Below are 27,838 nucleotides of genomic sequence, written 5' to 3'. Positions count from 1 at the left end.
CAGTTCAAAACAAAATTCCTAAAATATCCTAACATATGCAAAGTTCGGCTCAAATATAGGGATAAATACAGATCATATTAACAAATAAATTTATATTAAAATGAAAGAGAAATGGTTGATATGGTAAGATCCAATTATACAGAAATCACTTTTGTCATCATAGGAAACTTTTACTGTCTTAAGTACTGTACTAAATTGTGGAGCCCATTATAAAACTTTGCAACAATAATTTAGGTCAAATAGTAGGACAGGCATAACTACTGGCAGACAATGAAGGTTACAGAAACACTCACATGACACTGTATTTCTGACTAAGACAAGTACTAACACTAGTTTATAAGCAGGGGTTTAAAATTCTTATACATGTTAATTTACAAAAAGGAGGGATTGTACAGCATATGATAGTATAACGTGGGCTTACATACTGGAAAGTATATTTGTTATAAACAATTCAGTGTGCATTGCTGTATGCTAGGAGCTTCTGAAGAAAGAGTTGCATGAATTCTGCATTGTTACCTCCTCCCTGCAAATGTGACAGTAACAACCAAGAGCTGGAGCAAATACTGAAAATGATCAAGCAAACCTTTGCTGGAAATTAACTGACAAGACTGTTTATTACAGTTTTCATGCATTTAGGAGAATTAAGAGTTAAAAGAGTTAAAAAAAGTGCTTTTGAAAAAACTACTCATCTCCCTCGCTCTCCAAAGTCTCACAAGTACTTCTTTTGAAGTTACATTTTTCATTTAATTCACATCCATTTTTTCCAGAATTATTAATATGTTGAATCACTATATTTAAAGTACAATGTGGCAGTTTTAAGATGCAAGTTTAGTCAAATGCCTGGCCTTGAATAAAATGCATCTAAACTGTAAAAGTTATATGCCTTTACTACATATATCTATAAAAACTGCTTCTTATAATTTTATTTCTGTGATTATAGGTTTGATTAGTCTTTAAAAAATGTTTCCCCTATATAAAACTCATAAACATACCTTACTTTAGTGTCACTGTACTTGGTAAATATAACTCAGTAGCCATGTGCTGCTGTTGGTTTAATACTCAGCTACAGGCTAAATGAATGACGGCAATTAAAAGGTCAGTAAAAAAAACACTAAAAATTCACTGTGTGGATCTACTGCATTTTGAGATCATGCACACATCTGGTATTCCTCTCTCACATAGATTACAACAGCAGAAGCATGACACAACCCACAGACTCACTGAAGGGCTGAAGAGGGCACCTGGGAATCCACCGCATCCACCACCTCCTTCAGCACAAGAGTGAAAAAGCCAGCCATGGCAGGTTGCATACTGCACACAAAATGATTCTTCAGGTAACTCCCTGCCACAGGATGGTAAAACTACCCAAACTTGCAAGAGTCAAAGGGAGACTGAACAAGCAATCTGCTCAGGGTTACTAACCACACAGAGACTTGCCTAGTTCAGTAAGTCTCTGAGCTAGAAACTGATACAGTACACTGGGGAAATGATGCTGTACTTTGTACTTGTCCTCAAATGTCATCCTCAGAGACTGGAGAACAGACAGGCAGAACTCCAGCTGTCCTTACAGCACAAGACTTCTGCAGCACCTGGGCATTTCACTTGTGTTGGCTGTTGCTGGCACAAGTATTCCAGTAAGGGTCTTATTAACCATTTATCTCCAGCTCTCTTTCCTCACCCTACTCAACAATCTATAGCTTCAAACTGATAAAACAAACTGATTTGGAAAACAAGCTGAAACAGAGACTTTTCAGTGGTTCTTCTTATATTGTATTTCATCAGTTGTTATTATATTCTCTTCTTATTTTGGCTACAACATCATGAACTCTTAGACTCATCTTCCAAGCAATGCCATTTCAACATTTTCATTTCTTAGGCAGCATACTAAACTATCATGCAAATCTAGTCTTTCAATGTGAAAGAAGTTAAAAAATATTCTCAATGAGAATATTTATAACTATACTAATGTACAGGATGACCACACAGTTTTCATTGTCCCTGAACAATTCTTGCAATAGACAACATTTAGAAAAGAACATCCACATGTGCACATTAGTTTTATACCTATAAAAACACACCCGCCTTATTTTAAACACCACGTCCATGTTATCTTGCTTAAGTGTGCACCTTCAGCAAGGGTTAAAACTGAGCAATGCATGGTGACTGTGCACTGTTGTTTTACTCGATGTTCAAGTTAGGTGAGTGCTGAGTAACCCTTTATATAATTTGGATCATTTTCTTGTACTTCTCACATTCTGTCGTTCAAATCTCTGTTGCTATTGCCATAAACCAAAATAAATCCAACAGCACTGTTCAAAGAAAGTGTTGTTCAAAATACAATCAATTCTGGCTTAATAATGGTTGAAGAGTTGCTAGATGATGAAATGTTTTGGAATACACATACCTATTTTAAGAAAACATTGTACCAGTGAGGTACCATTGCTTTACTAAGTTTGAAATAATGCCAACACCAATGCTAACAAACATACAAAACCAGAAAACAACTCAAACGAACCACTGAAATAATTCAATTGTGAAGTGGCATAAATATATGTTTGAATGTAAGTGGAAATAATTTTTTTACTTCATAATTATGAAAACTGGCAGAGTCAAGTAGAACAGAACTGTATATAACCAAGAAACTTGTATGAGAAATTAACTAAACCCAACAATTTTAAAAATTCTTCTTTATTCTTAGAATAAGAATAATTCTAAGAATTATTCTTATTCTAAGAATAAAGAAGAATTTTATATATATATATATATATATATAAAATATATATATATATATATTTTTATATATATATATATATATATTCTTATAATTCTTCTTCCTTTAACTGCAACTTAAATTAACCAAAAACCTTGACCTGAAATTATTCCTGAGTTAAGCAATTTTTCAATGAACCCACAATGTTTCTCTTCCTCATCCATCTATGATAACAAAGACCCACACTACCACTTTCTTTCCTGTGCTGGATTTACTTAACTGGATTTACTTAAGCTGAGCTCCAGAGAGCCTGCAGAACTGCTGGCATTTCTTTGCACAGCATCAGCAACTGACATACTGTCACACGTCAGTCAGCTGGTGGATTAAAGAGAGAAAGTGTTTTCATTAGGAATGTAAATGCATTTTAAAACACTTTTTATGAATATATATCATCACATACTCAACTAAGTCTTTCTTTTTTTATGTCCCATGAGTATCACTATCATGTGACAAAGAGACCAAGCCGTGTTTCAGATTTCACTGCCTAAATTTTGCAATGGTATTTTCTTCAACTAGCTTTAATAAAGAATTAAATCACCAGCCATACAAGGTGACATTTTCCCTTAAATCAAACATCTCTGACCGAGCTGAGTATGTCTGCAAAAAATGTTTGATTCCACTATCACTATCCATTCTGGACATATAAACCATATGAATATGTATTTTAAATTCATATAAATAAAGTTAAAATACACATGTGGAGATTTTCTAATCAAAATAAGAGATATTGGAGACTTAGCATTTATGATTACTGATTTGGGTATAGAATGGGGATTGAATCCAGGCATGTCCCATACTCTAAGTAAGGATGAATCTTTGTGACTGCCACAATTCATTGCTTCTACCAAAAATGTTCTTCCCCCTGCTCCCCAACAAGAAAGTAATGTAATTTTGATTTAGGTTTTTGAACTAGATCACTATGGGGTATATAGAGCACAGCTGCTGGCAGAAGGATGGAGGCAGAACCTCACTTGACACTTTTAGCTGCAACTTGACTTTGGACTGGCTCAAGTGTAAGAAAATCTCACTAAATGTCTCGAGAATCCACTACTGGATTTTATAGGACAGGACTCAGTGCAGTTTCTTTTCCATCACCTTGACCTCCCCCTTGCTCCAGAAAACTTCCAAGGTTTTTTTGTATCATTTCCAATTTAGAGGGAATGGAAAAGTGTCAAAAATCTACATTTGTGAAATTAAATATTCATTCTCTGAACAGCTTTGCATTCACGAAGCTTACAATGCATCATCACAACATTTTAAAACTATTTATGCAGGCTTCTCAAATGCTACTATCATGTAACTTACTCATATTTCAGCACCATCTACTACACATTCATTTACCTGATCTGAATGTTAGGCTCTGCTAATGATTATTCGGTTTTTACATAACAAAACCTGAATTTTTTTTGACTTGAAATATAAAATATTTTCAACAAACTGCTAAAGAAGCTGTTGTCAAGAAACCCTTTTTTTCTTCAAAAAATCTAGAATGTAAGCAGGTGAATTTCTGATATTATAGAATTGGCATGCTGCACTGTATAATATTTAATTACATTGCTGTAAGGCAGTCAGACCCACTCAGTACAATTAGTTGATTGCAGGTGACAGCTCCCATAGAAGATACATTTAAATAACCCAAAGCCGTAATACACTTGCTATATATGTATTCTCCAGAAGCTGGATGAGGAACACTACAAAATACTATGTTTTTATAGATTATTTTACGGGGTGGTTTCCTTGGATTCTGTTATGTGATACCCATGAAAACATTAAGTCACTCTAAAAACAGAGCAACCACTCAAAACCATTTAAACCAGTATTTTTCATTAAACAATAAGATGAAATCCTCAAACTACTGAATATTATGATTTTAAAAATTTGGCAAAACTTCAAGGGATTACTCCCATTGCTCAAGTTAATCCATTTGAGTACAGCAGTCATTCCAGAGCAAATGTTCTTCACCTGCACAACACAAGGCAAAAAATATTGGTAGAACATTTGAAAAAATACGCTAATATAGCCCTGAAGAAACACAGTTGTCAACCTCATCCGAGAAATTAAGTACCTCAATTATTAAAATGGCAGTGTAAAGTCCTATAAACCTTTTTTTAATTTAGGACAGAAAGAACAGAAATTTTTCTGTCTGTTTGAACTACAAAAACAAACTAAAAATACACAAGGCAAAGAATGAGATCAAGACATCTAAAAAACACTATAGAAAGCCTTTCAAAGTTGCTTCATGCTGAGTAAGGTTTTGTCTTCAGTCTGAGTATGAAAACAATAAAGATCACAATCAAGTGAAATATATTGAAAACCAAAACCCTGCCTTTAAGATTTATTAATTTCATGCTCAGAAGATAATTCTCAGATAATATTTTTGGTCATCAGAACCCATACTGGAACATAAGCATGGTAGTTCCGTACCTCAAATCATATTAAGCATAACACACCATCAGTTTAAAAGCATAACTGCAAAAGGCATCACACTAGACCAAATCCTTCAGAAAAACATTTCAGCTTCAATTTAATTCAATGCAAGTCAATACCACAGCCAAGATACAAGTATCCCTGGCCTCTATCCTTGCATTCACAAAGACAACTCCCAGTGCAAACATCTGTGAGACAAGGCTGCCAACCAAACCAGAGAACAGAGGATCTGGTTCCTTTTTGCCCTACTTTCAGAAACAGGGTTGGCTACTTATGTGTATTTTACTTTTCTATACTTAATGACTCCACCTGAATACCATTTGAAAAACATCTCTGCATTTTCATCAGTGAGCCTACACTAACAAAAATCTGGAGTATTTAGAGAGTCCACTTCGGCATCTAAACATTATGTTCTCTGCCAAACTTGTATTCTACTTCTAAGGAAACACTTATGAGTGGACAAAGCCCCCACACAGCCCTCCGAGACTATGGGTCTCTGCAGCATGCTTTCAGGCACTGAATTTTCATGCTCATTTCACTTTATAAGCACTTCCACATATGAACAGAGCCTCTAGGTATTGCGGGAAGAAGCAAATTAAAACAGAAGGGAAGAAAGAACACTGTGTTGTGCAGCATACGTGGGATGGAGAAACCGTACTGAACAGTAGTAACAAAAAAGGATGCAGATCACAGCACAGAGGGTACATACAGACTATAATAAAAACATTGCCAGTACAGTGTAAGGGACAGTACAAGGATCAGTGTTTAGCTGGGACAGCTACCAATTACTCACAGTAATCCGTAGCTCTAGAATGAGCTCTAGCAGTTCTGGGGATTTCTTCTCCCTCTACCCACCCACATCTTCATACTGATACTTTCCTCCAACATCAACAGAGAAATTTTACCGATTTATTACCAGTAAGGATTTCTGTGCTCATATTTTCAATTCAAGAACACTGTCTTGAAAATACGTTGCAACACACTGTTTTCCTTCCACACTCAAGGAATTACACATAGCAGATGGAATGGGAATTTCTCAGCTCTGTTGAAGATGACATGAAATGATTAAAACTACAAAGGTGTTTGGATGTTCTGAGACAGTATTGCAATGTGTTAACTTTTATAAACATTCATCCCTCTTATCAGAGCATTAACTAGCCATTAATGCCTTAAACCTAAAAAACACTTACGCACTTTACCGTAGCTGATCCTTCCATTATTACTCACACCTGTAAAATTACAAAAAAATTATGCAAGTGTTCATGAGACTGGATCCTATGATCACATCACTGAGCTAAAAGAGACCAAATGGAGATAAGTATTATTTTACAAATTCATGTAGCCATTTCTATCAGAATGACACCTTTTTTTGTTTACTATGTACATATGTATTTATCTGTACCAAAAACCCCAACAAAATAAAAGGCTTTCCAAGTTACTTATAAATTAATGCAAGAGCTGTGGCTGTATTTTGGAATGTGTCTTGCAATTATTCTTAAAAGCATGCTTAAAGTTCGTGATAGCGCATTTCATAATATTAGACAATACAGCCACATTTTTTGCTTTCACTAGAGATCATATGTGTTTGAAGTATTTGCATAAATTTTACACTTAATTAGGCCTTAAATATGCATGATTTGGATGTCACTTCTAGCCAGATTTCATTAGTATGTCATTGCCAAAGAAAAATTTCATGGGCAAATTTAGTTATCAACTCCTGCAAATTACCATTTTATATTGTTAATATTAATCAAAATACATATATTAAGGTAAAATCTAGAATTAAAAAAGCAAGCATTGTTAGTATGAAAAATTAAAAATAAACAACAAATCCACCTAATTGGTTTTATATGTTAAAACACCAGAGACCAAGAAAAGCTTTTGTCCTTAGATGAAAGACTAGCCCGAAGTATATTTCATACAGTCCACAGTTCATAAGGCTTCAGATATATTATTAGGTATTTCACTGGTCCCTCTATTTTTACGGTTTATGACCTGATTTGGCAGTGCTTCCTCACCCAGAAGCCAATTATGATGAACATAATTTGTATGAAAGATTAAATTATATATAGGTTTCTGGTCACTAAATAGTTTGATGGAACCCAAGCCCAATGGTTATTCTATATTCAGTGCAACAGCTCTGCGCTACTGCATAGAACAATATGGGTTGATCCCTGCTAATCCCATTTTGCTGCTCATGGATGAGTGATGCATACTGAGATTGTACTGACATCACATGATGAAGGAGGCTGTGTATTAAATGAGACTGCATACAAAAGGGGAGCTGATTCAGTGGTACAAATGCACTGCAAAGAAATCAAAAGTTATGGATCTATTTTTGTGGCCGTGAACTACAAATGGGACAATTTGTTCTACATTAGGAGTTCTGTTCTTTGAATCTTGCAACAACCCACTCAAAGCTGGAGCTAATGACAAGGTGGGGCTCTGGATGGGAGCTGCAGTTAATTTGAAATCAAAGGCAATTGTTTTGGGAGAAAAAACATTTGGCAGGGGGTCTGAACAACACAGGTTATTGCAAAAAGGTGACCATAAGGAAAGGTTCCTAATACTATGTACAAGTGATCTACATCTGGAATGGCAGTGCTGAACTGCAACTTGTAATAAAGATTTTTACAGAATATATTTATATCTATCTATATCTATATATATAGATATCTATATACATATTTGTATAATTATTTATATATGTAAGTATTTCACAGAATATAAATCAGATGGAGATAAGTCTGGATTCTAGGTCAGCACAGATGTGGTTTTCTATGGACACAGTCTCTACAATCTCCACAACCCAGTAACACAGCTGTTTCCCAAGAAGGAAAAAAACTAGCATGTATAAAATTATAACCCTCAGTGAACACAGCCATCAGCATGGAATGACAGGAGACAAGATGAGCAATTTGCTAGAAAGAAAAAGTTAACAGAAAAGAATTGGACAATAAAAACGGAATTAAATTCTGCTGTAAAGGCCTTTAGCATTCAGGATCTAGTCTTGCCTTCTGACCTGAAGCGTACAGTTTCAATCCCCTTCAACTCTTCTTTCCCAAGTTCCTGATGTAATGCTTGAAAATGAAGCACATATGAAGAACTAGTTTCTGAAGACTATTTGTATCCCTGACGCTGATTCTCTGTAGATTAATATACTGGCATGCCTTTGATTTACTAGACAGTGCTTTTTAAGTTTCTTCAGGAACAGATTCAAAGCCTTTTAACTGGGCACATTTGTTTCTCTGTTCCACAGGGTAAAGGAGCTGTTTATTCTTAAAAGCAGAACTAAGGAGATGGTTACTCCTGCCTCCTGAGATCAGCACCACCACAGTAAAGGATGCACTTTCAAGATCTTAATGCAGCTATCACTTTAAAATATTCTTCAAGAGACTACATCCTCTCATGCGTCTCAGCTGGATATTTACAGTTAGTGCAGGCTTTTTAGCACTGTGATTTTGTAAGACGCCAAGGAAAACCTTTCTCATTAAAGCACTCCTTTGTAAGCAAATTTTTTTAATGGCCACTGAAGAATTTTTTCCAGGCAATGTTCTTTACTAAACTGGTCTTTCACCAAAAGAGAAAAATAATTTCTTGGCTATTTTTTCAACAGTCATTGTTACCCAAAGCCTAATCTCTGTGGTCTGTCTGAAAAATACTCTTTCCAAAATATCTTCATCTGTGGGAAAGCTAGAGCATCCTTTAGAAAAGCAAGACTAGCTAGAGCAGCAAGCATTTTCCAACCCTACTTTCTAAGAAAAGTAAGATTGGAAAGGAAAAACAAAGGAAAACAAAAATCCACAACGCAGTATCCTGTTCACATCTGCAAGATCAAAGATAGCACAAGTACTAATAACTGCTTTCTGGAAGAATCTGAAAAAAGGTAGCAAATGTCAGTAAAACTTTTTTTAATGACATGAAGTGATGAGTTAAAGATTAGGCACAGCAAAGTACAGTTTATATTCTCTGTCTTTCAAGAGGTTCTACGACACCTTGAGTGTATTCAAGAAAACGGTACTAAGGCATCAACAATGTTCTGCAGGTATAAACACAGCATATGCCATTATCACAATTTTAATATGCAAGATTCCCTTTGGCCAATGAATTACCATGGAAAGTAAAATAAAAAGAGCACTAAAAGCTAGATAAGTAATTTGCAATTAGGAACATTTTCTTGAATGGTATTTTTTACTTATTTTAACACTTTAAATATCTACTGACAAGATAAGCTCATCACAGTTTGGTGACAAGCATGCAGACATCCAAGTATTACTGTTTGGGATTATTCTCAGATAAATATTAAAAGCTGCAAATGGTTTTATAGATGGCTTAAGATGGCATAAGCTCATGCTTCTGTAAACAGGTTATTGTGTTCTCTGTCCCTCGAGCTGACACCCAGCACATGGTCCAGTTTAAGGTAAAATCTTTCTATTCTTCCTGGATTCAGTTTCAATGAATCAATTCAGCAACCCAGTTCAGTACACTCATTGATGCTGGTAACAATTTTTTCATGCTCATTTCTCAGTGTGAAAGTAACATTCTTTGCACTTATTTACATAATGAAATCAATCTTGCAGAAGTTTATACAGGTCTGAAAAAATATGCATCAGTAACAAAGGCAAATACAAGCGAAATCATGTGGGACAAACTCAGTGTCTCAAAAACGACTTAACAGATATTAGTGCAAAAATACTGCAATTGTTACTGCAGAGTAGACCTGCTATATCAACATATAAAAAGTTGTAATAAACCTTGTCTCCCAAAATACTGGGCATGGTCCATATTAAAAACAGGACAACAGCAATGAATATACCAGGGATTAAAGGTAAAAATGAAAAACTTTTTTAGCTTTGTTTTGCCAAAGGTAAATCCTGCTTCCAAAATCTTGTTATGCAATGTATCTTGAACAGAGTTTTAAAAATCTGCAGGGCAAATTCCATTGTCTCTACCTCTACTCTCATCTTCTGGTGCTGTCAGTTTTCAATGGGAAAACTCAGAATCCTTTATTATTGTGAAGTGGGGCAAAAATAAATTTCAAATCTCTTGATAAACAAAAAAATCTTAGATATCAGCAAAGCAAAAAATAACACTAATCAGCACTGAAGATGAAATATGACTTAATGCTGCAGCCTGGGAAGCAGAACAAGCAACAAAACCTCTTCCAGTCACTATTACTGCAGATTGCATCCAAAAGCGGCATCATCACTAATGGGGACTTTACAGCAGCCAACACATCTATGGGATCAGCCAAAGACTTATGTAAGAATACAGAGACAAGCTGGTTATCCTGAATGTTTCTAGTCACCTTCATAGTGGTGAAGAGAAGTACTTCTGAGAGACATAAAGATATGACAGAATTTAGACTACTGCACTGCATCACCAATGTAAGGTAAACAGTTTTATACGGAATGCTTAAGCAATTAGTCAATCATATTATTAAATTATGATTTTGAGAACAGACTGAATTTGAAGCCCTATGAAGCTGATGTGAGACCCACTAAACCCATACAATGGATTTCAATATACTGCAAGAGCATCTATAAGCCTTGGTGCACACGACATAAAAAGATAAATTTAGGTAGCTTTTGATAAATAGCTGTACGACAGTTCAATACCAAAGCAAACCAAACCAATATGTAATACCATATCAACCTGTTGAAAGAACTAGGGTAGTGGAATATAAGAAAAAAAAAAAGGTTAGAGAGAAAATCCCTGCAACTGTGAAAATTTAAATAAACCCCAGCAATGCTCACTTGAATAGGGCCTGACAAAATTCTTACATTTTTTATAAAGTGAAAGACATGCTTACCGTTATCTTTGCTGCTGTTTTCTTCAATTGTCATTTGTTCTGCTAGCTCAGACAGCGATTCATCAATAGTCTGGCTTCCTCGCAAGGTTAAGGAAAGTCTTCTCTTAAATTTTTTCATTCTATCGATATTGAGTCTGGCTTAAGGAAGCCTGAAAACAAAAATAAATAATAAAAAGTGAGAAAAAATTAGTTAATCAAAAAATGATGTTTAATTGACTGACATAAAAACGCAGGAAGGCTTACAGAAAACCTGGGCAATATGCAAGTTATACTTAAAACAATATCCCTGAAGCAAGATTACTCTACTGGACTGAAGGTGAATGTGTTGAGAGGTTGATGCCCATACATTTTTGCAATTTTAATTTCTATTTGGAAAAAAAAGAACCTTTGGATTTGTTTTGATTTTTGTTTTAGAAAAACAGCTAACTTCATAACCAATTTTACAGTCCAATAATAAAGGAAACAGTCATCTGAAAACTAGATCAGTGTATGCTCTGTGGCCTCCTCCACAGCGTCTTTCACTAATCCCACTAAGCAGAAGGAGACTGTAACCTTTTCTCTTTCTCAGCCCAATTTTTTATGATGAAAACTTACCAAACTCTCTCTATTTTACCCCTTTTACAAACAGAAGAAGGGGACAATGCCAAAAGTCTTAAACACAAAAGCAGTTCTCAAACACCATCCCACCTAGAGAAATAGGACAGCCAGGGTCTGGTAACAAAAGTCTGGCTAGAATGGATGTTTCCTTTAAGAGTCAAGCAGTAGCATGGAACTAGGAACAAAGCAGAAGGCACTTTGTCCCTGGAAAGCTGTAAGCAAACAAACCTTAATAACAAAGGTCCAGGTCAATAAACATGCTGCCTCAAGTCTGAGCTGGTAAGTGAACTTTGTGGTGCGCCATACATGTGCCCTCGCATAACAAGAGGCACAGTTCTGTCTCTTCTTACTCCATATGGACAGTTCACCCTTGATGTTATTTCTCACTTACTTGTTCATCTGCTCATAAACTCCAAGAATGACATATGCAGTGTTCAACACAAGCACAGCATACTGAAGTCTGAAATACATTTTTCCCCCCTCCCATGAGGTTCTTTGCCTTCCAAAAATTCATAATTCACATATAAAATCAAATTTTGCTCAATGTTCTCATTTAAACAGAGAAATGCAACAAGTAGTATGCCAAAGATCCACATTTAATAACAAATTGTGAATACAATTTTATATGGACAGCATCCCATTAAGCACATATTTCAATGAACTTACTCTTTTTTAAGCTGCTTCATAATAAAAAGAAGAACAAATTGGTACAACAAATCTGAAAGTGGCTGCTGGTGGTAGCAGAATGCATACATAGGCTAAACTTTCACAAGATTAGATTGTTTAGGACAGCAAGTAACACATTAGGGGTGGATAAAAGAAGACCTTTGGGATATGAGCTCCAAAGTCTGAGACGAACAGTAAAATCACTGGCAAAGCAACAGCTGCATCCAAGGGGAAAGAGGTAGATTACAAAACAGGGTAACTAACATCTCAGACAATCACAGCTACTATAAAGCAGAACTATTCAGGCACTAGGTAGAGATACATAGGAAATAAAATATACTGCTGTAGATACAGTTAAGCCAGCAGTTTCTAAACTGCCCCTTTAATGCACTGCAATAAAGCCACACCTAAGTATGAATGATTTTACTCTCTCTAAGTCAAAAGCAGGATATTCTTATTGTTAAGAAACTGCATTCAGATAGCAATCCAAAGGCAACATTTATTTTTCCTGTTCAGGACCAGGCTACAAAGATGTTACTTGAATGTGTTTTATTTCTGCATTCAAACTTTTTCAAAATAAATGCCCATGTTTCTCTAAAAAGGCCAATTTTGTAAAAAAAAATTGGAAGGACACATCATTTATGTGTAGTTTTACTCAACTGTCCCATGATGTTTTTTGAAAACTGCATCTTCCTACCTGTATTATTCTCAAAAAAGGATACATGCAATTTTTAGCTAAGTAATGCCCTAAAGCTATTTGACAGCACAACAATTTCTTTCCAATTTTCCACTCGGGCAGCAACTGAAAAAAACAGGTGCCTTTAAAGGGAAACAGGCTATTCCTGGCTTTTGATCTTGCAAGTACTTAAACCTACAGCATTTTTTAATCAAAAAGAAGGTCTACTGCTGAAGAATATTACATATAAATTAACAGATATATGGATTAGAAAATCCAGGAAACATTTTAAATCTCAAGCTAATTAAAAAATCCCAAAGTATTTTGTTTACTATAATTACAACATTTCTCCTGTTATGGCAGGGTTTCATGGGATAATGAAGTACCAGTTTTGCTAACATTCGAAATGAATTCATGGCTTGATTTTCAAATAATTTAATGGTGAAAAGGAATGAGGAGTGGGAATCCACATGTGACAGAATGTTTTCTTGTATTGAAATGTATGTCAGCTTTTTAAAGGAAAAGATGCTCACCAATATGAAAATAAATTTTTCTCCCTTAAGGCACCAGTATTCTTGCTGGTTCAGAATTGTAAAGAAGAAAAGAAAAAAAAAAAGGAAGTATTGACTAGTATCTAGCACTTAGAAATGTCCTCTTTTCAACTTCTTTATTCTCATGGCCAAAGTTGCAGAACCTGCTCATTCTTGAAGTTTAAGACAAGACATCAGTGAACAGAGCTTTGAAAATATGATCCGTACAATCCAAAACTAACACTGGCTCCCTAAAATGACAGCACTTTCACAGAAAAGTCCAAATTGTCTGATACTCATTTTCACTCCTTAATAGCAGATGCATACTTCTTATCTCTCTTTAACAGTAAATCTAGTTAAGTCCAAAATGGAGTTACTTGATTAGTAATATACATGTAGAAGCAATGTTCCTCCAAATTCTTAATGACTGTGAATAGTTATTTCCATATTTAGTTTTAGAACAGAGCCCACAGGCTTGACTATTCTATTCTGTAAATTTCTCTACTCTGAGTAAGTCATACCCAAATCAAGTATTTCAGATGTCACAGTAGATAGATTGATTTACCTGAATGCAACTAATGCAAATTCTAGTCTCCTGCAGACAGAATGAGGACAAGCAATCTGATATGACACTATCTGATACAACCTACAAAAGCTGGCAGAGACATATTTGTTCAATCCTTATATTGATATGAAAAAAAGGAAGCAACATGGTATTAAAGGAACTGCTGCTTCTTACAATCTGCAGTCAAACCCTGAAAAACTGTTCGTTTTTAAAAGTAATGTAAGTTAATCCTTGAAAACAATGCTAAAATCTACCTTTTCTACTTTCCAACATTCACTGTCACTAACTCAGTTCACTTCACTAGTATTAAACCCCTGTCTTGAACCCATCATCTTTTAAAAGTGATCTTTATAATATAGTTCTGAAAACAAACTCCATTTTTTAAAATGATCCAGGTAAGACTTAATTTAAATACGTGTGTTTTGGTTCACCCTCTCTGATTCACACCCATCCTTCCCACGATGCCTGAAGGACAGCACTCCTCATTTAGCAGATACATATGTTCACAATACCAAGGCTGTACTGCCTTAATCCTTGTAAATTTAAACAAATTCAGTTAAAATTTTCAAAACCGATAAAGATATTTAACACCTTAAATCTTAGTCAGTTTATTTCACAAGGGTCACAAATACCAAAAGCTCACCAAGATTTTGCTGATTCAAAGCCCTCTGAAGTCAAAGGGAACCTGTCCTTCAACTTCAATTAGCTTAGGATCAGTCTAAGTGCTGACTCCTCTATTTCCCTAAGTTATATTGCATCGAGGTCCATCTACATAGAGATTAAGCATTTTAAAATTACTTTTCCACTTAGATAAACACTGAAGTTGCAGCCAGACTGTTTTTACAGGCTGTTTTACAAGGCAAAGGGTATTTTCAAAACATCTAAAGGCAGTTATTGCTCCGGAAAACTCACCTGTGAGAAGGGGGAGGAAATCAGAAACCCTAACAGCATGAGCAACAGCATGGATGCAGCACAGCCCTTAAAGACAGGTTAGCAAACTATAGTCCAGGCACAAGACATCAAAGAAAACAGGTAACAGCACTATATATGAACTCCTTGTGTCAGAAAGAGAGGCCTGAAAAACTCGAGTGCTGCAAACCGTATTAATTACAAACAAAAAGAGGAAACACCTGTCAAAAATATTGCCCCCTTATTCTAAAAAGAAAACCAGTTTTCCACTATATTAAACTGTTCTCAATCGCCCTGAATTTAAAAAGTAAACACAACCATTGACATCAGTATGTTGCACATCAAACACAGAGCAAACTATTAATTACGCTAATGAGAAATATATGGATAATTTATCCAAGATAATGAAAAACCAGTTTGAGCACTCATAAAATTCACATATAGTACAGCTGTACCTCCTTACAATCACAATTCTACTCTACAAGAATGGATTACAAACATGGAATTTTAGTCATTGCATCTATTTTTTGTATTTGTCTCAACTCACATTTGTTCACATCAGTGAAAAATATTTTCTACTGCATTTTTCCACAATTGGCCTTTGGAAGCAACACAAGAATGGTCAACTAGACTCTTTTGTCAGGAGCACAGCTACTAAAAAAATTACTAGCTTTATGCTGCATTGGGTCAAAGAACTGACATCGTACAGATATAAGAGATACCTGACAAACAAGGCCTTTGTTACTGATGAAAGAAAACTGTGAAGTCAAATACCTCAGCTTAGTCTGACCTCCCCAGTGCAAAAAGGGCAAAAGGAAAAGGACCCTCACAGCTTTTTCCTTTATGAGCAATACTCAATATGGAACTGAACTTTCCCAGTGAAGCCCTTTTTTATGTACTTACAGAATCACAGCCAAACAATTACTCAAAATTGAAGGTACAAAGATATTTACAAAGGTTAACTTCTTATCTGAGGATACTCTTACTAGTTAATATAGGCAAATAGGCTCCTCCTAAAGTGAATGAGAGCATCTATATTCAGCTTCTGATCTAGATCATCAACTGGAAGAACCACTCCAAAGGGAGGAAATATACAGAAATTACCCTGTCCTAATTTAATTTTGAATATGAATACCTTATCTTCATGCCTCTCCCCCCTAATCCCTTTGCCTTTAAAGAATAATGAAGGACATGAATGAGCACAAGGGGTTTGTAGTTTTTTTTAATTAATCTTTTAAGTAAAAAATATATACTGAATATCACTACAGGCATATTTAACTATGCTACTGGTACTGAATTTAAAATACTGAAAACCACCAAATTTGCCCAAAAGATCAAATTTTGCAGTCCTTCTTTCATATCCTATGCTTATCTTCTTTCTCTAGACTCAAAAAGCTTTACTTAGGTAACCACAGCAAGTTTATATTCTTTAAAATGTAGACATGTATTTGTTCCCACCTAGATTCAAGCAGTATCAAACAGCAAAATCTACAGAGATGTACTATTTGATAGATCTCCCTGGATTAGATATGTCGTACTGATTAATAACTCCTTGTTAATTATCAAAGGCTCTGTTCTCTCAACTGCCAAGTGAAAAAACACAGTATGAGTCTGGTTAAATTGGCTGACATTTAAGCCAAGAAAACAAATGAGCTGACTGGCAAAGCTTCCACACTTGCTGTCAGACTCATGAACTGAAAGGCTCTTTTCTATTGAAGGGGAAGGCAAAAACTAAAAGGTTACATGGATGTAACATAAATACTACCAGACAGTCATAGAACTTCAGATCTTGAAAGATGTAATGAGCACTGGAAACCAAAAGCAATGTCTGTAATTTTTTAAGCTTTGATTAATAATCATAAAGCCTTAATAAAGCATTCAGGAAAAAATATTTTAAAAGAAGAGTTTTGCACAGAATGTTTGCTGCTCCCTAATACTCAGATTATTTTAGCAATAGATTGACAACGTTGCACTATCACTTCTGAGACAATCCTTCTCAGTCTTGCAAACAAGCAAGTCTTTGGAAAAACATTGCACAGAAAATTCTTTCTAGGTTCAGGAAGACAATGTTGGTTCTAAGACTAAAAAGCATCTGCAATCTTTTGTGAGTCTGAGCAATTGTGTCAGTAAAAAGCACAGTTTTCAAGGCTGCTTTTTTTTTTTTTTTTCATCACAGTTCAGGCACAAAATCAAACAATCCCACACCAAAGAACCTTCTCCCAAACTCCAGTAGCTCTCAGCGCAGAACCCCCAGTCCTCTAAGCATCTGAACCCCCACACCAGAGCCTTCAACATTTGCTTCTTATTGTGCTAACAAAAAAGTTTTACTTACAGCTCAAGACCTAAGGCAATGAAAAGCTTTCAACTTATTTTGAGGTTCTTTAATCAAGCACCAAGAGACAAAAACATCAGAGTAATATAAATTGAGATAAAAACTAAAGACACACCTGTTTGGATGAACAAAGAACAAGGCTACAAGTTTATAAGCAAGTCAAGAATACAGTTTGGCCTATTTCTCTTAGAACAGAAATTAATTGCACTGAGGAAGGCATTGAGGAAACCTTATAATGGAAATTAACCACCAAGTGAGAAAAAAAATTGTATTTGTTAAGACTGAACACAAAATGAAGACTGATATTAAAAATTAGTTTTATAGCTCACAACTTTTCTTCCAAATGTCAAATTTTTGGTTTATTACTTCTTGAATGTCTATACAGGTTCTGTATAGCATGAACACAAAAAAGGCCTCATCAAGCAACCCAGAAAGTCCTGACAGTAAAGCCAATCAGGCAAATGTAAAGTCAAACCCTTCCACAATTACTGCATGTACAGCCCTGTGCCTAAGAATAACATCAAAGAGCCATGAACGGTTTCAAATCATACAATTTGGGTGCATTTCTCTTACACTTCTATGTACATACAGAAGACAAAAAAAAAAAAGCTAGAAAAAACAAACTCTTTCACAGTAATTGACTGCTTGGTTTTGAATTATTTTTTCTTAAAAATAAGGAGGAATGATATAGCAACAGAGGAAGAGTTTTCACTTAGAGTTTTCAATTAAGAGACCAATAAGCATCATGGTGCAGAACACATTCTATAGTATTGATGACATACATGCATATTTTTCTAACAGATAACAGACCACAGAGAAGATCTGATACGCTGAAGGCATTACATAGACACACAAAACAAGACATTAAGGAAAAATCCAGTATGATAAAACTGACACTTCTGAGACATTTAATGCCTAAGATTTTTCAGTCTCTTCTGTATGCTGTGTTCTTCTAGAGAGTTCTGATGATAATAATACTGTCAATGGTAAAACTACTAGTCCCTGAAATAACAGAGAGACAGAATAACTTCACCACAACTAAGAAAGCAAGTACTGACAGAAACAACAGACTAAATAGTTTCTTATATTCAGGCTGACTAAGTTTAACAGCTGCACTGATATATTTCAAAGGTAATTCCAAAGGAGCAGTAAATAAACTCATTCTTGCAATAAATAATCTTTGAACTATGGTTCAGAAAATTGTTTGAATGTATGAACATCTTTTACCCAAAGCTATAAACTTCCCTGATTCAGTATTTTTAAAAAACTTACGAATTGTCTTTTCTTCCCTTCTCCAATCCTGTCATCAATACAACTTCAGAGATTTCCTCAGTAACAGAAAATCTCTGAACAGTAAGTCAATTACAGTATTTCCCTGCTCTATTAATTTTTACATAGCAGTCAAGATTGTCCCAGCATGGCACCAATTTGTTCTGTTACAGCATTCAGACAAATGCCTGTCTGAAGCGTTCATGCTGCCATTTAATGGTCAACCGAATGTGCACACATGGATCATTTCAGTATTCATCGCCAAGGATACCAAACATGTAAGACACTATTCCTAATGCAATTGATTATTTAGCTGACAACCTGGGAAAGAAAGAAGAGTTTTAACATATGTTTTGCTAAGCAGCTTTGCAAATAGCTGTGTTGGCAACAAGGTGGTGGCAGTATGCCCTACAAAGCAAGAGAGGAAAGCATGAGGCTGCTTAAGCCAATTTAGTACCTCCACAGAAGTAGAGTACTGATCATTAGTGCACATCAAATCCAAGGTAAGACTGTCCTTACAGGGAGCACTATGATAGAACTGTTGTGTACCAGAAAAACAGACTGAAAAACTGCAGTTTTGCCAAAAACCTATTTAGCTTAGCTAAACAAAACCTGGGATCTGAAATAAAAGCAATCCATGAACAAAATAAAGGACAGCAGCAAATGCTGTTAAGGGAAGATGACAGGGGAAAATAACAAATGGATAGGAAATAAAGTAAAGTAGAAGTTCCTTCTTCCACTGCAACAAGTTCTGGCCACTCTGATTCCCACGACAATAACTACATGCAGACTCTTCTTCTGTCTTACTCCTGCACCAACATCCTGCTCCCAAATTAATTCTCAACAGGTGACAGCCTCACAACAGGTAGTTTTCAGGGTTCAAAAAGCCAGGAAAAAGAAAAAAAAGGTATGAATTTATTTAAACATACAAGAAAAGGCAACTGTCATACATCAAGCTGTCAGAACTGTGACTGTTGGCTCAAGACCAAGAACTCTACACGCAGACTAACAGATACTAAGATTCAAGATCTCTCGGTATCACTTGATGTTCCTTTTCTTTGCCTGAGCAGATCATTCTTCCCTGCATGTCTTTTACACACAATCTTACATATTACTCTTCCTCCAAGTAACTGAGGCTGTCCAGAAAAGGTTCCCAGATTCTGAAATGAAGCAGAACACCGAAATTACCACTACATAATCTGGGCGACTCCAGTTAATCAGTTTGAGAGGCCACTCCCCTCCCAGACTGAGCAAACAGTCCAGCACTTCAAAGGACGCTTGCTCAAACTTCACATTACCTCCTTTTAGTATAAACAATTCTCTACCTGAAGGGATCCAAACAAGTTTTGTGGACCTTGAACAGAGACCAGAGGAAGATTAAGAAACAACAACAAAAGGTTATATAGAACTGAGTCAGTGACAATACTTCCATCTTTACTCAGTAGAGGAGACAAACAGCAACCACTAAAATAGAAAATTGTGTATCTGCAAGTAAATGTCAGACCAGTAAGATAGCATTAGTATATAGAAAACCTTGAAAAGTAACAACTATTAATGTCAGTCAATAACCTTAAACCTGATCGGAATAATTAGGAAACACAACCTGAAGGACATGTAGTCTTCAAATTTATTTTTAATAGAATTATAAAAAGGTAAAATAGCTGCACCTAATGCCAGGCAAGCAACACTGATACCATCAACAAAAGCAGAAATTCTGTAGGATCCTCCTGCAAGCTACGTTTTAAAGACAGAGTAAAGACAGATGCATATTTTACTACAAAATCTCTGTTAAGAAACAGTCAAAGAATCAAACAGGATGTACAGAATACTGTTTCCAAATACATATTTTTCCTGGGCAGACACATTTGCCCTCTTTTGTTTCTCAGGCAGAAGAAAAAAGTGAAATTTTATATTCATCTTCAAAATAATTTCTTCCAAACTATAAACACTATCATTCTTCTGCTGTTAGAGCCCAGTGCTTACACAGTCTCATCCTGGCAAGCACGAACAGTGAGCCAAAGCCCTGCACAGCAAACCACTTTCCATTCTGGGTGTTAACTGCATTGCAGAGCCTGATACTGCTGTTACTGTCAATGATCTGGATAAAGCTTCCAAACTCTAAGATTTGTCTCACCAACAGAAAATGTTTTATAAAAAGATAAATTTAAATTTTTGCTTCTATATAGACTCAAATTCCCCACAGAATCTTACTTCAGCATCATATAATTTTATACTCTAATAAAGATCAGTACTGAAAATAAATTTTTCACTTGGAGATGTATTGGAGAAGTTTTGCTGTAAAACTCCACAGGAGGAAAAAAGAACCCTGTTATTATAATGTCACCAGATGACGTAACTCTCAAACTAGTCCAGTTGAGTGAGGATCACAGAATGGCTTGGGTTGGAAGAGACCCTCAAAGGTCACCCAGTCTAACATCTCTGCAACAAAGAGACACATTTTCAACTGGATCAAGGTGCTCAGAGCCCTGACCAACCTGATGGTGCATTTCCAGGCACGGAGCATCTACCACCCCCAGGGCAAACTGCTCCAGTGTTTAACTGCTCTCAGCATAAAATTTTCTTCCTTTTATCCAGTCTGAATCTTTTTGTTTAAAAGATTCTGAAATTCTAATCTGAATTTAATAATCTAATCTAATTCTAAATCTGAATTCTTTTAGTTTAAAACCATTATCCACTGTCCTATCACAACAGGCTCAAGGAAAATTTGGACCACTACCACTCTACAATGACAGAGACGGCCTTCCTCCCTCTCCTACTACACTCCTTCAGCAATTTTGTTCCCATAATGCTTTTTTCTTTCTGGAATCTGTGTGCTGGGAAGAAGAGACACAAAGACAATCCACGCTACAGTGGCACTAACATTCAAAACTAATAAGACAAGTGCAAGAGCAACAGATGTTACCTTAGTAATTTTTTTTTAATCTACTTTGTTCTTTGTTCCTTAGCCTCCTTTGGTTTTTACCCCTGTATTCAACCCTTAAATATATAGTACAAAGTCCAAATGACATCATCTGTCATCTCATAGAGTAAAAGATCATGTTTTGACTGATATAACAGAAGGTCTGTTGCTTTAAAAGTTTGGAACATGCTACTCTTTCACCAAACTACTGTTTCTATGTCCAGCACTTGAGCTGATCTTGAATTACACAGCTCAACAGCCTTGGAAAACAGTATCCTTTTGCCAAAAAAAATTTTTTAAAATAATATTACATGTGTTCTAAGGCAAGCTTGCATTTGGGTTACCACCCAGGTATGCTGCCTTTCAACATACCAAAGCATGCTGAAGAGTAACCAGGAATCTTCCCACTGCAGTTTATTTCCTTTTGGTAACTAGGATCCATTATCTTGAAATTAAACAGTCCAAGAAGTTTCTAGTTTTCACTTGTAGTAGTTGTAATTCAGATTTATAGCTTTACTTGCTTTAAAACTAGTCTACATTACTATTTAATAAAAGAGAACCCAAGAAAAGACCTTCAAAAGAACCAACCATCTGTCTTGTTAGCAAAGCGTAAAATAATCAGGTGCTACCATACTGAAATTTATGTTGTGCATCTTGAATACAGTTTCAGCACAACACCTGATAATCACATCTACCTTTAAAGCGAATAAAGCAAGCTATGTGTTTTTATTAAGAAAAACTAACTACACTTGCTCTTAAAGAAGGTTTCTTAACTAAAAACCACCAAACCTTTAAGATTCTAGTCATGCAATTATTTCACTCTTACATTCTGATGAAAACTTAAGAATAAAAATCTGCCAGAGTGTCACCATGAAGTGAGTCTTAATTTTTTATCTCCCTGGACTCTATCTTTTTAATACAATTTTGTAACAAGACTTGAGAATGAAACTTCTCATCACCTGAATGGTAAACCAGAATGGTAGAGGCTTCCATCAGTAGAGGCACTATAACTGTTTACTAAAGTAAACTGTAGGTTTGTTTCACAGAGAAACAAGATACACATGCCCAATTAGGAAATTTCATGCTTGTATTTAGTAACAGTAAGCAAACCTTGCTAGTTACAAAGAAAGACCGGTTTTAAGGAAGGCTGGGTCATGGTAACCATGCAACAGGGAAATAAAAAACTGAATTTTCTGTCTACTGAATTGTGCATGCTTCCTTCTATTGAACTGTTGACATGCACTCTCCTTTCTGCCATTTCTGGTTTTAATCATATGAAATAAACCGTTGGATTGCCAACCAATCTGCCACCTAAAGGTATATTGTATATTCATACAGCAAATGAACTCAACTTTTTCTTCCCAACATGGTTCATGTTCCATAGGTACTATCTCTAACAATAATCCTCTAAGCATTACCATTTCTTGCATCAGAATGACTCACTGGAACAAGCCATACCCTTTGACCAAATTTACTGGAACTGAGCACAAATCTGAGGTTCTATTTCCAGACCTTGTTACTTTAAATGCATTGAATTTAGAAATTTCACTTAAAAATACTACAGACATCAGTTATTTGGATTAATCTTATGGTGTCTTAAAAAAAAAATTCTTATAATTGTAATTTCAAACAACTGGGACAATCTCATTCTAAATTTATTGGGATATTTGTATCTTTTATTCCACACCACCACTGAAACTCACAATAATTGTTTCTCTAAGGTCCACCTCTGAACACAGTATGTCCCTAGCACAGGTTACAAGAAACACTTCTTGAAGGGATTTTCACCAGGGTATTTAAATTAATTTAGATATCATCTAGGAAGTTCCCAGCTCTTCAAAATGATTGTTATTGTCTCTACAGCTCAGATTCTTCTTTCACTATGACGCTATGGTGACTACAGATTGTAAGACATCTACTTTTAGGTTTTTTAATTCAGTTGGAAATAAAATTCACCACAGAACAAAACCAATATTGTAATACAGTAAGATAATGAATGTTTACAAAAATCCTTTCAGAAATTCTGAAAAGTTGTTTTTAGAGCAGCCATGAGGGGAAGGACTTGGGGGTGTGAGTGAATGAGAGACTCAATGAGTCTTGTCAATGTGCACTTGCAGCCCAGAAAGCCAACTGTACCCTGAGATGTATCCAAAGCAGTGTGGCCAGCAAGGCAAGGCAAGGGATTTTCCCCCTCTGCTCTGGTGAGACCTCACCTGGAGTGCTGCATCCAGTTATGAGGCCCTTGCCACAAGGAAGATGTGGACCTACTGGAACAAGTCCAGTGGAAGGTCACCACCACGACCAGAGGGCTGGAACATCTCTCCTACAAGGAAAGGCTGAGAGAAGAGAAGGCTCTGGAGAGGCCTTTTAGTGCCTTCCAGCACATATAAGTGACCTACAAGAGAGCTGGAGAGTGACTTTTAACAGTGGCATGTATTGATAGGACAAGGGAGAATGGCCTTATAGCTGAAGGAGGGTAGATTTAGATTAAACAGTCCAAAGAAATTCTTTAAGGGTGGTGAGGCAGTGGAACTGGCTGTCTAGAGAACTTGTGGACCACCTCTGGAAGTGTTCCAAGGCCAGGTGGGATGGGGCCTTGAGCAATTTGGTCTAGTAAAAGGCGTTCTTTCCCATGGCAGATGGGCTGGAACTAGATGATCCTTAAGATCCCTTCCAACCCAAACCATTCTATGATCCTACATAATCAAGAGAGCTTTGGATCTTCACAACTTTGCTATCTCTACTGTTGGAAGTAGAGTCCAAAATGAAGCTATTTATCATGAATAAAGATAAAATAGTCACAAATTGTTATATGGTTATGAAGTATTTCCCTTCTGACTTCATTAGCTTTATTAAGAAAAGATAAGTAGGAGAAACTTGATGATGGCAGCACATGTGGCAGGCATGTCCTTCTGTCTGATGAATTGCAGTAGAAACATAATCACCTTTGCTTTATACAAAAAATACAGAACATACTCAAGTTAATGATAGTGAAGATGGTTCCCAAGACACAAGACCAGATTTGCTAAATTAAACAGGTCTTGCTAAAAAAATCCTACTTAATTTCCAGAGAAATAATAAGTAAATATATATATTATCTTGATATACTGTTACTGAAACCAACCAAACAAAAGAAACTGAACAAAATCTCAAACTAAAATCTTTGAAGGTGGCAAGCAACCGAGTAAACATAAAAGAACTGCACAGATTATAATGTTCTAAACACAATCCTAACCTCATTGTGATGTCCACTTTAACAGCTCAACCTGTACTTTGCAGTTCACACTATAATTTATATAAAAGCTACTTCAATTGTCTCTTCAGCTCATCAGCTCCAATTCCATTCTATCATATAAGCTACTGAAGAGAAATTATGTCCTATCACTATGCAGTCTTAGGGAAAAGAAAAAAAGAATCACCTATTTTCATTGTTAGTATCATACCAATATTTAAACATTTACTAAAAAAGACTGTAAAGCAGTACATACAAATTTTTTCTTGTTAGGAAAGTTACTCTGGAATCTACAATGAAAAAACTGCAATAAAACAAGTTCTAAAGCTAAACATATATTGATGCTTCCACGATAAAGCAACTACAGCACTGGAGAATGAAGTCTGAGCAAGGAACTGCAATGGGCAATGAATGACAGATGCAAACTGAAATGATAAGTGAAGAGAAAGTGAAGTAGAGAAAATACTCATAAGGTATCGAAAAGCAGTGTGAGAAAGAACCAGAGTAAACTGTATGCAACAAGTTCTCTCACCAATAAAGACAGAAAACGACAGAGATTTGATCTACATTTCAAGACAGTAAACAGGGTATTAGGCTGCTTAATTACTAGATCAAAAGCCCACACATTCACATGATGCACAGCACTAGAGTTTTCCAGCTTTTCTGTATGAATTTGTTCAAAACACTCTAAGCATAACTCTGTTTCAAACTTACGCTGAACAGAGGATCAACTGTGCTACCACAGCCACCACAAAGCTGAAAAGCAGCATTGTTGCATGCTCTGATCAAGTCAACAGAAGTGTTATTATTTGCTTACATTTGATCTGGATCAAGTTTGCACCGATGGGTGATCCTGCAGGGAGAGTAATGAACAAATCCACTATTGCTTGGAGGTGCAGCTGGCAGCTGAGGCACAGGAGCCCATAAAGAGAGAGCTGTACTGACAGCTTTCCAGAGTAAAACAGCAACCACAAAACCCTATGGCTCCCTGAGCAGCCTTATTTCACACATCAAAGAAACAAGGATTTGCAAGAAGTCCACTTATGGGTTAACACTCTTATTTTGTATTTTGTTGTAAAAAATCTTCTCCACCACTGAGTAAAATTTTTTCCTCTTTTTTATTTCTATTGTTGACCTAATTACCTTCCCACTGAAGTCATTAAAACTCCAGTCAACTTCCCTAAGAACCCTTGGACCAACCTAAACCACCTCAGACTAAAAGCCTTGCTTTAAATTTCATTTGCGAATGGAACTTCCTAAAAGTTTCCATCAGGTCATGAAATTCTATTGTAAAATAGGAAATTCTGTTTTCCAAATCTTTACTTTCCAATTTCTCGAGTGTTTTCAAGAAAAAAAATTTCAAGAATCACTTCTAAGTTTAAGAACCAAGACCGTCTTGAAACTAAGCCTCTCTCTTGCATAGGAACAAAATTGTTCAGTCAAGATACCATTTTCCTCTTTACTCTGACAGTGTCATAGGTTTTGCTTTTTATTTAACTTGAAAAAATTAGTCAGAGCTCTATGAAGTGTCCAGCCTCAAGAGGCTGTTCCTTCAGAAATCAGTCCTAAGAAGGGCACAACAGTCTAAAGGACAAAGTCTAGGCTAGTTCATAGCTGTGAAGTCTTCTTATAAAAATAATGCAAGAGAGAATAAAAGTGATAATATATCTTCGTGCTATTGAAAAATATACTAATGATTTGCCTCATCTAATTAGTGAACCCTTAAAGTGCCTATGTCAGGTTTTAATCTTTAAAAGGGAATGCCACACAAGACCTCCAGTACTTCAACGATCTCTGGTTTTCTTTACTGTGCACAGGAAGTCTTAAGTCAATGCAGTGTTACTATCTCCTAAAAATAATTTGAACATTTAGTCAAAGGAATTATGACTACTTATACCACAGAAATTGATCTCATTTCTCAGAGACACAAATATATAAAGCAAGCTCCAGTCTGGTATGCTCTTCATTTATTCCATCCTCAAAAATGGTGGAAAGTCTAAAAGCGTGATGAAACAGGAAGTCAGGCCTTGGGAAACTGAAGTAAAGAATAAAGCCTAAAAAGATTTATCAAGCCTTCAAAACCCAAAGAGGAATCTTGTTTTATTCAGAAATAGGTAATATTCAACATTTTTTTAACAGAATTGCAACTCATCTCCTGCAGGTAAACCAACAACAATGTCTTTCTTTCTCAGAAAGAGCAAAAGACAGAGCTGTGATTTATGAGGATGCCAGCACAAAACCAAAAGCCAACTCTTACACAGAGTAAGAAACACAGAAGTATGCAAACCTCTACACTGTCTAGGTAAAATTCTCCATGTGTATTGCAAATAAATTTACTAGTTTTGGTAAATCAGATATATTTTAAAGAAAAGGCATACCACTTGAAAGTTATTCAGTTTTAATATAATGTATTTTTTTGCTCTTAAACAGTTTGCTCTGAAAAACTAATTCTTCTAGTCTGTTTTTAAAACTAGACTTCCTTGCCTGTAAAATTAATGTACTCCTTTAAACTATGAAGTAGATCACTAACCAGACATTACTCTGCCATCTGTTGTCCAATCCCTTACCTTAGATGGCCAACTTAAATTTCATGGAGTAGAACCTACTCAAAGTAAAAATACTGAAGTGTGTTATTATTTCTAATTGTCTTGTATGCTGCAAAACAGTTCCTTTAATTTAAAATAACAAAAAGAGAAAAGTTGAGAGAAATATGACTCAGCCAATTTGACAGGAACATTTGACATTTTACATAATTTCAGCATTGTCTCAATGCGTATTTATAACTGGTTTTGAAGCAACTACAACTACAATTTCTGATACAATAAGATACTAACCTGCAAGGAATTTTTGTTTGACTCCATAAAATATTATATACACATGAATACACTAACAGTTGTACAACAGCACATTGCTTAAGCATACATACTGGAATTCATTTCTTGGAAGCAAGATTGATTGTTTTTGTCAATGAAAAGTAATACACTACAGCAAAGGCCTGTATGGCCACCACTGATGATTTTTCTGTTTACTTTTGCAATGCTTCACATTTTATAAAACTATTTTAACTTCAGCAAAGGAACAAGACTACATGGAAATAAATGCATTATTACTGAAGGTACAGTTACTCGAAACG

The 27,838-nt window shown here is 35.7% G+C and overlaps 1 protein-coding gene across 1 annotated transcript in view; it reads right to left on the bottom strand.

Annotated features, from left to right (window-relative positions):
* The window catches only part of CDK17 (cyclin dependent kinase 17), a 91,163-nt gene that overhangs the window by 43,770 nt on the left and 19,555 nt on the right, over nt 1-27,838 (bottom strand). Inside the window, exon 2 of the mRNA XM_030960913.1 lies at nt 11,010-11,158. Within this exon, the coding sequence (XP_030816773.1) occupies nt 11,010-11,127 (118 nt within the window). The 5' untranslated portion in view covers nt 11,128-11,158. The remainder of the gene's footprint in view (nt 1-11,009; nt 11,159-27,838) is intronic.

This window comes from Camarhynchus parvulus, chromosome 1A, assembly GCF_901933205.1.
Source record: "Camarhynchus parvulus chromosome 1A, STF_HiC, whole genome shotgun sequence".
NCBI lineage: Eukaryota > Metazoa > Chordata > Aves > Passeriformes > Thraupidae > Camarhynchus > Camarhynchus parvulus.
The sequence above is the reverse complement of the archived record's forward strand: the minus strand, read 5'-3'. Positions and strand labels throughout refer to the sequence as shown.